This window comes from Heptranchias perlo, chromosome 16 (genome assembly GCF_035084215.1).
Source record: "Heptranchias perlo isolate sHepPer1 chromosome 16, sHepPer1.hap1, whole genome shotgun sequence".
NCBI classification, from domain to species: Eukaryota; Metazoa; Chordata; class Chondrichthyes; order Hexanchiformes; family Hexanchidae; genus Heptranchias; species Heptranchias perlo.
The window spans coordinates 16,194,430-16,206,751 of NC_090340.1; the positions used below are offsets into that span (position 1 = coordinate 16,194,430).

Sequence of the window (12,322 nt, forward strand, 5' to 3'; positions counted from 1 at the left end):
CGTTCTCAAATGGCCCTTTGGTATTCAGACTAGATCTCGTGTCTTAAGATGGCAATGTTTGAAATTCTGATTAGGCAAGTGCATTACACATCAACTCTTACCACCGGGCAATGTTAGGCCCTCATTTGAGAAGGTGTAAAAGACTCTAGTTTGTATCAAGGGTATTTTCTAAAAGGATGTCAGATTGAGAGAGACAGGACGAGGCCATAAAACAAAACGTTTGGTCCAGTTGAGGGGGCGAGTCAGAGCAATAGGGTTCACTTCCTAGAAAATGGTAAGTTAGGGTTGGTAAGGAGGCACTGATCAGAGGTCAGGGAAATCAAAAGGAGAGTCACTGGGACTGCTCTCACACGTGCCCTAACAGTCAGGCTTAGGAGAGACTAGTGGAGACTTCAATCTTCTCAGGGGATTGTTGTGGGGGGCAGGAGGAGATGATATAGGGAGTGGGGAGAGTCAAGACAAAAAAGGGAGAACCTCAGCACAGAAAATTATATACCACCCCCCAAGACATTCTCATCTTTGTAAAGTGTAAGTCAGTAGAAATCCTGTATGTTGCTTGTACCTGGTAGTCAACCAGCAGCTCGGGACCTTTGAAGTACCTGGAGGCCACTCTAACATTGTACTCCTGCTCGGGATGGTAAAACTCAGCCAGTCCCCAGTCAATCAACCGAAGCTGCAGAACAAATTGGGACAGTCAAATATCAGCTGGTAAATTGACACTACATGCAATGCCAAAGTTCAGCTTTTAATACAATTTCTATTCCCACAAGAAATATGCAGAGGACAAACAAATTGTTATTCAGATCTGACACTGGAAATCAGAGAAACAAACAACTGTAAAAAAAATGCATACATAATTATATATAAAAACTGTTATTCTAAACAATGCATGGGCCACATCATTTTTCCATGCAGGAATGATAAGAGTGATAAGAAGGCTCTGTTTATCTAAATATTGCACAAATTGAAAGTAAAGAATCACATAATCATGGGAAAATTCTCACATTATCAGCAACTACAAAACATAAAGAACCTCTGTCTATAGTAGTCATGAGTTCATCGGTCTCCATGTGAGCAGTTTGTTAAGACAATTCCGTGATAGGAAGATAGGAAGCCACGTTTTGGGATTCCCTTGTGCGAATAAGGCGGCATCATGCTGCATAAAGCATCTGTTTTCCACATGAAAAAGGTTTTTGCTTTAGTGTTTTTCTCCCCAAGTCAGTTTGGCAGCCAGAGTGGGTAGGATTTAGGCCATAGACTTGGACTGGGATTCCATTTCCGCTGCGCGCCAAGGAGCAGAAGGCTGCAGATTTGATCTTTCACTCCAATCAGATTCCAATCAGAGAGCTTTATCGGGTCATAGGAAGGAGATGACAATATCTCCCTGGAAAGGGTAAGAAGATCAGTCAATTCACTCCTGTACACCTCTTCGTGGCAATGGAACAGGTTTGGAAGTAAGTTCCAGAGAAAAAGCATTTGACCAAAAATGGAGAGAAAAGGATTGTGTGCACTCTTCAACAGAAAGTAAATATTCTCCAAAAAAAATCTAAAATTAAGTATTTCCAAAGAGCACAGACCCAGGAAGGTGATATTACATGGCCAGCAGCAATCGAGTTACCTGACCTATCACATACATCCCAGTTGCGTCAGCCACCTGATCAACTCACTGCTACAGTACTGGAAACAGCAGCCTCTTCTCACCTACAGTACTGGAAACAGCAGCCTCTTCTCACCTACAGTACTGGAAACAGCAGCCTCTTCTCAGCTCACGGCAACAGCTCTTGCTCATGATTGATTTTCCGTCAAAAGTTGAACTGCTTTTGCCAGATTTACTGAAGCCTGCACAAGGGCCTTCGTATGATGTGGCTTCTGAGAACTACACAGTTCAGTGCCTTGAGTTGCCCAGTTAAATGTTGCTTCACTTTAATGGACAATATCTGATCAGAAACTCAATATAACCTTTATATGGCAGCCTGGTGCTGCAACACTTTAGATAAAAAGAGCCAAACTGAGCAGAATTTAGTCAACACCAAACATTCACCCACTGCCTTGCCCTGAGATGTCATTTAGAATTACCATTTACAGCTCTCGTCTATCATCCTGCAGCCCCCACTCCCCTCCACCCCGATATCCCACCCCCATATCCCTCGAAACAGTATGACCTGCAGCCAGCCCCTCACCTTTTTCTGGGCATGGTCGATCATCACATTATGTGGTTTCACGTCCCTGTGCATGATGCCCATACTGTGGCAGTAATCCAAGGCCTGTGGGAATAAGAATATTGAGTGATTTTCTGTGTATATTTTATTCCACTGTTTTGCTCCCCCCACCCTGCAATGTGGGCAACATGCTCCATGCCTTGAATCGGCCGCCAGCAGTTCGAAAGACAGCAATCCAGAGTGGGCTGATCCTCAGAGCATCCCACTTTCCCATTGGGGAAATTAGCTTCCAAATTATCACAGCAACCTAGATAAGGAAGTTCTGCGTGAATAATAATCCAAATCTTGTTCTGGAGAGTGCTGCAACCTGTCACTGTGCCCCTCACATTTTAAAAAAATGTATATACATTTCCTTGAGGCTAGGTCAGAATGGGCTACTTGGATTAAATCTAACAGTACCACGGAGAATTGACCTCCTTCCAGTATATTGTTGGTCTTAAGTCATCACTGTTAAAATTAGAAGAGGGCCGGTCCCTTTAACATTCCACCAGTAACCATTTAGATTCTAAACATTTTACCCAGTGCGAAAACCAGTGCACTTGTTTACAAAGGTGTGAGGACGATGACTAAAGCAGCATCATCCTACGCTGGCAGAGGGCAGGGAAGAGAGTCATCCGCTCTCGGCCTGACCACCAGATAAAGCTCAAATTGCTTTATCCAGAAGTGAGGGCCTGCCACCACTTGAATCATGTCAATCACTAGTTGGACACCAAGTGATGCAAACATTGGTGCGGGAGAAGCCTGGGGCCCACACCAATCCCTGTACAGAATTATTTCCTGCCAAAGAATCATCTGTGTGTAGTGGTGGTGGGGAGGGCACTGACACCGCAGGGATGACCTAAAAGGGAACAAAAGCAGAAAGAAGCTAAAATCTTGCAAATACGCAATTAGTGAACAGCATTCAAAAGATTAGCTAGTAGAACTTCTGGCTTGTAACTCACCTTCAGGATTTCATACATGTAGAACCGGATGTCATAATCCGTCAAGATCTGATACAGTTGCTAGACAAAGAGAGAGAAAAAAAGGGGGGAAATGGTGGTGGGATGGGGGGGGGGGGGAATTCAGCATGAGTGAGTAAAAGATTGCACATGAGTCTGGACCAAACAGTAATATCAGTAAAATACAATAACTGCGCTGATTAGATGTAGATGTGCGTGCGAGCTCACCTTGAAGTCAGTGTTATCAATGTGCTCGAAAACAAGAGCTGGAGTCCTGGACTGTGGAGAGAACAGGATCATTACGTGAGGTACAGCACAGAGCCAATACGGTAGAAACTGCCTAGGAAACTGAATTTCATTATCTACCACAAATGATCAGCAGGAAATGCTGCAGCCAACAAGACATATCCTGTAACTGTGGCCAGTATGAACCTTTGCAAGGCAGAGGTTAAAAATGCATTTTCACAGTAGACAGCACTCACATTGCTTTTTTAAGTTATATCAGGCATCATTCCTCTTTCCCTTTTTTTGATTGATTGCATCATGAACCATCTCTGCCAGGAGGTGGCGCACCAAACCTACTCCCAGCCTTCTGTCAATACTGCTAGATGCCAAAAAGCAGCCCAAGATAACTCTTTCCCTCCCCCCGTCCTCCTCCTGTAGGAAAATACTGACCTCTGTTTAACACTCTTCCCCCCCCCCATCTCTGCCCCCATGGCTGAGAGTGAGGCTGAAATTATGTTTTTTAAAACATTATGCATGCATTGTACGTTATAAATTCTGGTGTATCGATACTCTGGCACAGAATGGAAAGTTCAGAAGAGAAGACGACAGAAATCACAGATTGGAGAAAACAAAAAGCAGAAAAGGATACCGGAGACAATTTTCTGAGTTTGTTCTGTAGTCTGTGGAACAGTCCATGTGTGTATCACCACTCAATGTCCCTCAATATGAACCATGTTCTGCAACATGGTCAAGGCCTCACTGTAACGGTGCCTCTAGAATAAGAGTGGGGGTGCCATACATGCAAGCTTTTGATCTGGGTCACAAAAGCCTAGCCAGTTCCTTCCTTGTTTGTTTACTTGTGAAGGGACAGTAAAGACATGGGCAGAAGATGGGGGAGGATGGGGAAAGGACACAGCAAGAGGATTGAGATGGCTTGAAGTTTTGTGTATAGAGGTCTAGTTTTTTATGTATAGGAATTGTATTTTTGTAAGGGGGCACATATCTTTGCATAATCAAATGCAGCCCCAGTGTTTCTCAGGTCATACATCATTCGCCAGCCAAAGGAGCAGACCTGTTTAGAGGTCTCCGCCAATGCCACTCTAACTGCCAGCTAGGAGCCATATCAGAATGGCCTGGGGGAGAAACGTGGCTTGTGCAATGAGTATTCCCACCCTGTGTTGAACTATCTGTCCGTTGCTGAACACCTCCCTGAAAACCTGGCCAGGACCATGAGCTCTGTGTGGTGAAATCATTGCTCACAAAGCACCATTACAAAACTAGGGGTTGACAGAGATTGGTCCCAACATTTTATTCTTTAACCTGTCCGATTAAAAGACAGATTAAGTTGTAGTGTCGTATCACCTCAAAGTGCTTCACTTAGTGAATTACTTTGTGATGTCCTTATGTGGGCCAACATGGCAGCCATTTTACAAACAGCAATGACATGAATGATTGGTTAATCTATTTTTTGTGGTGCTAATTGAAAGAGGAATATATATGAGAACAAACCCCTGCTCCTCTTTGATCATTACCATGGACCAATGGGACCTTTAATGCCCATCTGAACTAAAACAGGCACACGGGGCCTCAGTTTAACGTCTCGCACAAAGGACGGCACCTCTCACAATACCCTCAGTACTGCATCGGAGTGTCAGCCTAGATTATGTGCTCAAATGTTGCTGCAAGGCTTAAACCCACAATCTTATGACTCAGGCAAATGTACTACAACTGAGCCAAACTAAGCATGCAACTCTTCAAAGTTGGATGTCGGAGTCTGAATTTGATCCTGATCACATGGGGAAGTTACTCACCACAGGGTCCTTTACCACATCTAGCAGCCTGATGATGTTGGGACCCCCACGGAGGTTTTCTAGTATTTTGATTTCACGCTTTATTTTCTTCTTTTTCACAGGCTGTAAAATTGAGAATATAAAATGTACTTTTTAAAACTATCTAATTCCATCGAGTGCGTAAAAGGGGGGGGTCATGCAAAGCAGGGTGTTACTTGGAGGATTGTGCTGACATTTTTGCACTAAGATAAAATCTATAACATAGCTTACTTCTTTGTAGCTTGTTCAGAGACCAAATTAAGAGGTCTTTACATTCCTCACTTCTGCTTCTCTTGCAATGGGGTGTGGCAGTAGGGCTAAAGCCAGGGGTAGGAAGGTGATCTGCACCATGGCATTTGCCAACACTGCTGTGCAGCCAGCTGCTACATGTTGTGGCAGAGTGGCCCGTTGTGACTTACCCTTCTGTCCCAGGGAAATTGCAAGCCTGGCATGCTGTCCTTCTCAAACAAGGCTTCATAAGTAGTAAAAAAAAAAGCCTTTGAACAGCTGCAAAGCACACAGTGCACTGTTAACGCAAGACCACTGCTGCACTGAAATAAAAACAGAACCCTTCATACAACTGCTTGAATTATCTGTTTAATATCTTGGTGACCATCTAGCTCTCAAACATGGCCCAATCAAAAGCAATCATGGTGCATTAGAGAATAATTAGTAATAAGGATAAAGAAGTGAGGAATGTGCAGAAATTTAAAAACCTCTCAATTTAGTCTCAACAAAAGGTAAGTCATGCTATAGTTTATCTTAGTGCAAAAATGCTAACACAATCCTCGAGAGTAAAATCCTTTTAACCATCATTGGGCTCTGACTATTAGTTGGCACTAACGCACAGCTCTAAGAGCTAGTCTGCTGATACTGCAGTAAGATGAGCAACATTTCCAAGATTGCATGGATTAACCAATTCCATGCAGCTGGTGTGGATCACCTGCTACTTCATCGTGAAGCAGGATTGTAATTATTTGGTTTGGATGACCTGCCAACCCCTAGCAGGCACATGCAAACAGAAGCATTACAATGCTTCGACAATAGTATCGTTATTTAAAACAAAACTAAGCAGAAAAGTGGCATATATATTAATAATACATTACAATATAATTCATATTCTGTGGCTCTCTGGTGAAAGAATAGCACCAACATATTACCTCAACTTGTTGAGTACATTCTCTAGAAAGATGCTGAGGCAACAATGCCAATTGACAATTATTCCACTTCCATCCTCCATAGCAAGGACAGAGGAAGAGCCAGTTCCTAATATGTACAGCAGAGTAGACAGAATAAAAAATTTTTAAAATAAAATTACAATGAGGGAGACATGACAAAGCAAGTGTCCATAGGGCTGCTAACATCTAACTGATGTGAACAAATAATTGGGTTCCTCAAACCTTCCAGCTGCTATGAAGACTCTCCAAAAGGACATTCACAGGGCCCTTCGGAGTTGCATTTGTCAACCACTCCATTTCTGAGCAAATCGGTTCTGAAAATGACTACAAAACACTCAGAATGGGCCAATTTCCACAGCATCTGGCTCCAGCAAACTGCAGTCACAATCCTGCCCAACAACACAGGAGTAGAATATGTACATTGATTTTTTTTTAAGACAAAGTGGTCAATTAAATGGCCCATCTCAGGATCCAGTGATAGGGATCGCGACTTGTGATGATCTCAGTGAATGACCGGACTCATTGTTAAAACTCAAAATATCTAGACTTCTGGACAAGTTGCTGACTCCTGTTCAATCTCGCCAACAAGCATCAGGTACTAACTGATTCCAGCTATAGGGACACATTGCCGTAAAGCATATACGGGGCACATTATTCAGCTGCCCCGCCCACAGTATGTATGGCTGTATAAATTACCTCCAATGATCTGGTATCTCTATTGCAAAGTCTTGAGACCAAAATTGACATTGCAACATTTGAGTTCACCAGATTGATGAAATTAAGAGGGGGTAAAAGTTATTCATTGTTGAACTGTGGTCAGATGGCATTTACTGGATAATAGTTTATCTGGAGGTAATGATAAAAAATCCCCCACTTCAGTGTGAAGCTTCTGTTCCAAGAATTGTTATAACCAGATTGGTAACCCTTCCAGTCCGCTAATTGGGAGTCACCAAGCTAGCATACACTAGCTAAAGAAGTCATGGCCTTTGCTCATTTATCCTTGTCAACCCAGAAAATGCGCAAAAGCTGAACAATTTTTTAAAAACTAACAACTTAAACGCAGCCATAAATATAGGCCCTATAACCAGGGCCAATCCTTTAGGGTGACTAAATAAATTAAATTCTGTTTTTATTTCATGGGTTTCCACAATTTTTGCCAGTGTTTTGGAGCTCACATTTTGAAATTTGTCCCTTTTTTCTGTGAAAACCCTAAGTCAAAGGTCTTGCCTATGACATGTTGGAACAAGTAGTTATGCTGAGACTGCAGTAGGAAATGAGCGTGTCTTATCTTAAATTGCTGGTATACCCAATATCTCATCACTTGCAGTGTAGGGAAAAAATAAAGTACATAAAAGCATGGCTTTTGCAGCAGCAATTTATGAAGAGGGAGCATGAGAAAGATTAATTTCTTGGGCAGGTTTGGGATTTGAGCCATTCCCACTCCCCAGGAATGAGAGATTTTTTAAAAAATGTTTTTTTTAAAAATGCATTTCCACCATTTTGAAGTCTACTACAATGCAGCAATTGAAGCCAAAATGTTTTTTTCTGGACAGGTTATATATATTTTAAATATTAAAATAAAAGTAGCTGTCACAAGTTAAAACGGACTGATTTTTGTAGCATAAGGTATGACACAGCAGGCTCACGTACATACATGTGCCATAGCTGAATTCTCTAATAATGTAAATAATAAGCAGTCTCTGATCTGGCACATGGGCCAGAGGAAGCCCTACTATTGCGTGTCTAGGAGCTCCGTACCACGCAGAAATCTTTCAACACTTGCACGCCATTAGCTTAACTTGCATGGGAGACTTGAAAACTCACCTTCACCCCTGCTTCACCTGTCCTGAAGGACTGTCGCCAGGCATCCATTAGGAAATAAATCAACTATTGGGATAGATTCTCTTGTACCTTCCAATTAATACAGTCTAGATCTCTTTTTCAGCCATGCAAAGCCAAAGTACCCACCAGCACATCCCACTGGTTAGCCCACTATCCAAGAGGGCTAGTCAGGTGCAGTAGGTCCGCAGGCAAGTCCACCACCAATACAACACCATCTATGAAAAGGAGTGCAATTTTTCCAGAAATGCTTGGTACAGACACTGAGGCAATACAATGCCATTCAACACATCATTGATGAATACATCAAATGAGATGGCTGTCAGTGAACAACTTTGCCTCACTCCGAGAGATAGCTTCAGTAGAGTCTCTCCTTCAACATTACATGGAACTAACGTAAATATCCCAGCTAAGATTGGGTCGTTTACGCCATTAGTTTCCGGTTTCTTCACAAGGGTCACAATGTGTTGCAGAGTCTTACGATACTTTGCAATCTCAGTGAACACCACAATAGCCCTACATATTACAAAATGCTGTGTTCCATTCTGATTACACTCCGGGCCTCCAAAGCAAAGGATATACATGCCACGATACTCCTAAGAATCACCTTGAGAGCTGCTGATACCAAATTTCTTCGTTGTTTTGGACTCATTATGATCTGCTTTCTTTTGGTAGAAACCACGAATGGATTCTGGAATACCGAAGATATGAATGTCTCTTTCAGAAACCGACTCACCAGCCTTAGAATGGCAGCTCCAATGGCACTGTGTTCCAAGACTATTGCCTGACTCTGCCCGCTGCCAACTGGAGCCCCAAACACTGATGGTTGGCATGTAAGCAACACCTCTCTGATTATGCATTTTTCCATCACTCTCCAGTATAATTTACAACAATCTCTGTGCATAAAGTTTACATCACAGAACGTGACCAATTCAGCTCATCGTGTCTGTGCCAGCCCTTTGCTACAGCAATGAAAAACTAATCCGAGCGCCCTGTTCTCTCCCCCCATTTTAGGTTACTTAATCTCTCCAATACAATTTACATGACTAATCTCTACAATAGGAAGATTTAAAGTATTTACATGCCACTGGTACCATGTCATCAGGGTCAGCATGGAAATTTCATGATTGCACATGGGCACAAGCTCCATGTATGCCCAGAACTGCAGAGCATTCTAATGTGTCTTCAGAAGCAGGGCCAGAGACAGCATGGGAAGAACTATGTGTCAGAAAACAACACATGGATAAAACTCTACAAACTTTGAAAAGCTGATATGTTACAATTGGGGAAGACAAGCATTCTGCTTGCCCACTTCATTCAGCATGAAAGCAAGGGGGACAGTCGGTTTATCTCTTGATGTTTGGCATGTGTGCAACTACAAAAGGTATACGGCAATCCTTTTACTGCTGCTTAATCCTCTATACTTAATAAACAGCTCAGAATGGCTATCCCAAAATATTCCAATACGACAGATGGCTTTCAGCCCACAAGTATTTTTATGTAGCGCTTCCCCTGCACAGTTACACAGCACAAGGTTGTTACGTCAATGATTAAGAATGGATATGTCTTTGAAATGTTATTTAATTAATGTTGACAGATGGGCATCAAGTTCCCAGATCCACGCCAACAAGTACCTCACCCACAACCTGGAAAACTGCAGGCGCAATTTCTCGATACCCATTAGCGGTGGGCTAGCTACCTTGCCGCTGGCCCGGATTCAGAAATTTACTCACAGGTTGACAGCACAGCATGAACGATTATTTTTGATTTTCTTACCTGCCACCAGGTGCCAATAATAAGTCATAGTGGGACCCATACGATTGCATGCACACACATGCAGGAGAATATTATGGGGCATTCCGGGCCAACCTCAGAAGAGGGGCCAGGGGCAGGGCAGGAAGTACAGATTTTTGTCAGCATTACACAACTCTGAAACACTGACAATTGGCATGCACGTGCACTTATAGGGGGAGGGACACACTACTGGCCCACAGTCAACGTGTAAGCAAAGAGGAGAGCCAGTTAATCTGTGCTTGCAATAATGAGCATGTGAACATATAAGGCATTCTAGCTCTCCCCTGGCATGGATTGCTAAGTATCAACAGTACAGCTACATTGGCGAACCGACTCCAAGGCTCAAATTGTGTTCTCCAGTGCTCGTTAAACGAGAGATGGAAATTTCATCACACTGTGAGGCTGCATTTGCTACAGCAAACAGATCTGTGGAGAAGAGGTCCAAGGAAGTGATACTGATAGACTATGACGCAACAGGGAGGAAAATAGTTTTGCTCACTGTACATATAAAAAGGTAGGCATTAGAAAATGATCAAAGAGGAGCAACAAAGCCAGTGTTGAGTCTTTAAATCAATAAGCTAAGAGGCATAGGGAGAAAAATACTTTCTCATTTAAAAAAGACAAGGAGACTCAGGGAACACCATCCAAATTCATGAAGGGTGAATGTGGAGAAGTTACTTGTGGTGATCTAGAAGAGAATTTGGCAACATGGCAACTGAGGAATTCGCAAGCTAAACATGATTTAGAGGCACGGTCTTCATGAAAAGATGGCTTGGTAAACCATTTTTTGTGTTTGTGGACAACAGCCAGATGAGATAAACGTCATCTCAACAAGCAGACGTCGCTTACGAATGATGCAATGAAAGTTTGACAATTTACAATATTACAAAATCGCTGAATCCCCCACCGTCAACATCCTGGGGGTCACCATTGACCAGAAACTTAACTTAACTGTGGCTTCAAGAGCAGGTCAGAGGCTGGGTATTCTGCAGCGAGTGACTCACCTCCTGACTCCCCAAAGCCTTTCCACCAACTACAAGGCTCAAGTCAGGAGTGTGATGGAATACTCTCCACTTGCCTGGATGAGTGCAGCTCCAACAACACTCAAGAAGCTCGACACCATTCAGGACAAAGCAGCCCACTTGATTGGTACCCCATCCACCACCCTAAACATCCACCCCCTTCACCACCGGTGCACAGTGGCTGCAGTGTGTACCATCCACAGGATGCACTGCAGCAACTCGCCAAGGCTTCTTCGACAGCACCTCCCAAACCTGCGACCTCTACCCCTAGAAGGACAAGAGCAGCAGGTGCATGGGAACACCACCATCTGCACGTTTCCCTTCAAGTCACACACCATCCCGACTTGGAAATATATTGCCATTCCTTCATCGTCACTTGGTCAAAATCCTGGAACTCCCTACCTAACAGCACTGTGGGAGAACCTTCACCACAGGGACTGCAGCGGTTCATGAAGGCTGCTCACCACCACCTTCTCAAGGACAATTGGGGATGGGCAATAAATGCTGGCCTTGCCAGCGACGCCCACATCCTATGAACGAATAAAAAAAAGATCATGCATGTCTGTAAAGAAATGAAAAAAAGCTTTGTCCAATACTCCTTATGGTCACAAAAAAGTAACCACTTAAGAGTGGCTCAGGTGAAGCACCCATAAATTAAAGGGGCTGACTCCAGAATCAACATGGAACAGAAGAGTATGGCATAAAGGCAGGAGGGAGATCAAAATGGTATGAGTAGGTGCTGTGCTTAGAATTAAACAACAGGATGAGCCAGATGGGCTGGACCGCCTTTCTTAGCTTAAAAGTCCCAAACTTTGAGCAAATGGTGCATACTGCTTCATATTCAGTTGAACCTTATCTGTGCTACTTTAACATGTGCTTTGTGTTAAGCATAATATGTTGGCCAGATACATATGAATCCATGCTGTTGGGGAATTATGTGGAAAATGCACAATGTACTACCAGTTTTGAAACAAATTTGGTATCTAGCTAGCAGATCTCCCATGGCCTTGCTCATAGGTAGTCTCGGGTCTGGAGCATAGTTGTGATATTTAGCTGCTAGCCTGGCCGGACTAAGGTCATTGCTTAAATACTGTCTATGGGAATCCAAGCAATGCTGCTGCTTGTAATCTAGTGAGACCAATAAATTACTTTAAATTTCAGGCTCCAGCTCAGAAAGACTCAGCATGAAATGCCTGGCTTTCTCTTTTTATAAAATTATTTTACATCTGTAGAAGCATGGCATCTGGAGTGCAACGGATGTATGCTAGACGCAAGACT

At 43.1% G+C, this 12,322-nt stretch overlaps 2 protein-coding genes across 3 annotated transcripts in view; one reads left to right on the forward strand and one right to left on the reverse strand.

The window, feature by feature from the left end:
- The window catches only part of LOC137333405 (uncharacterized), a 32,899-nt gene extending 23,215 nt beyond the window's left edge, over positions 1-9,684 (forward strand). Inside the window, exon 5 of the mRNA XM_067997556.1 lies at positions 8,904-9,684. The gene's annotated coding sequence lies outside the window, so the exon portion shown is untranslated. The remainder of the gene's footprint in view (positions 1-8,903) is intronic.
- The window catches only part of LOC137333509 (casein kinase II subunit alpha'), a 37,538-nt gene that overhangs the window by 7,369 nt on the left and 17,847 nt on the right, over positions 1-12,322 (reverse strand). Inside the window, exons 3-7 of one of the 2 annotated variants that reach the window (XM_067997690.1) lie at positions 5,194-5,295; positions 3,386-3,436; positions 3,161-3,208; positions 2,181-2,264; positions 563-673 (exon numbers count right to left, since the gene is read on the reverse strand). In XM_067997690.1, coding sequence (XP_067853791.1) covers positions 563-673; positions 2,181-2,264; positions 3,161-3,208; positions 3,386-3,436; positions 5,194-5,295 — 396 coding nt within the window. Of the gene's footprint in view, positions 1-562; positions 674-2,180; positions 2,265-3,160; positions 3,221-3,385; positions 3,437-5,193; positions 5,296-12,322 lie in introns of both variants that reach the window. The other variant, XM_067997689.1, reaches the window with a different exon arrangement.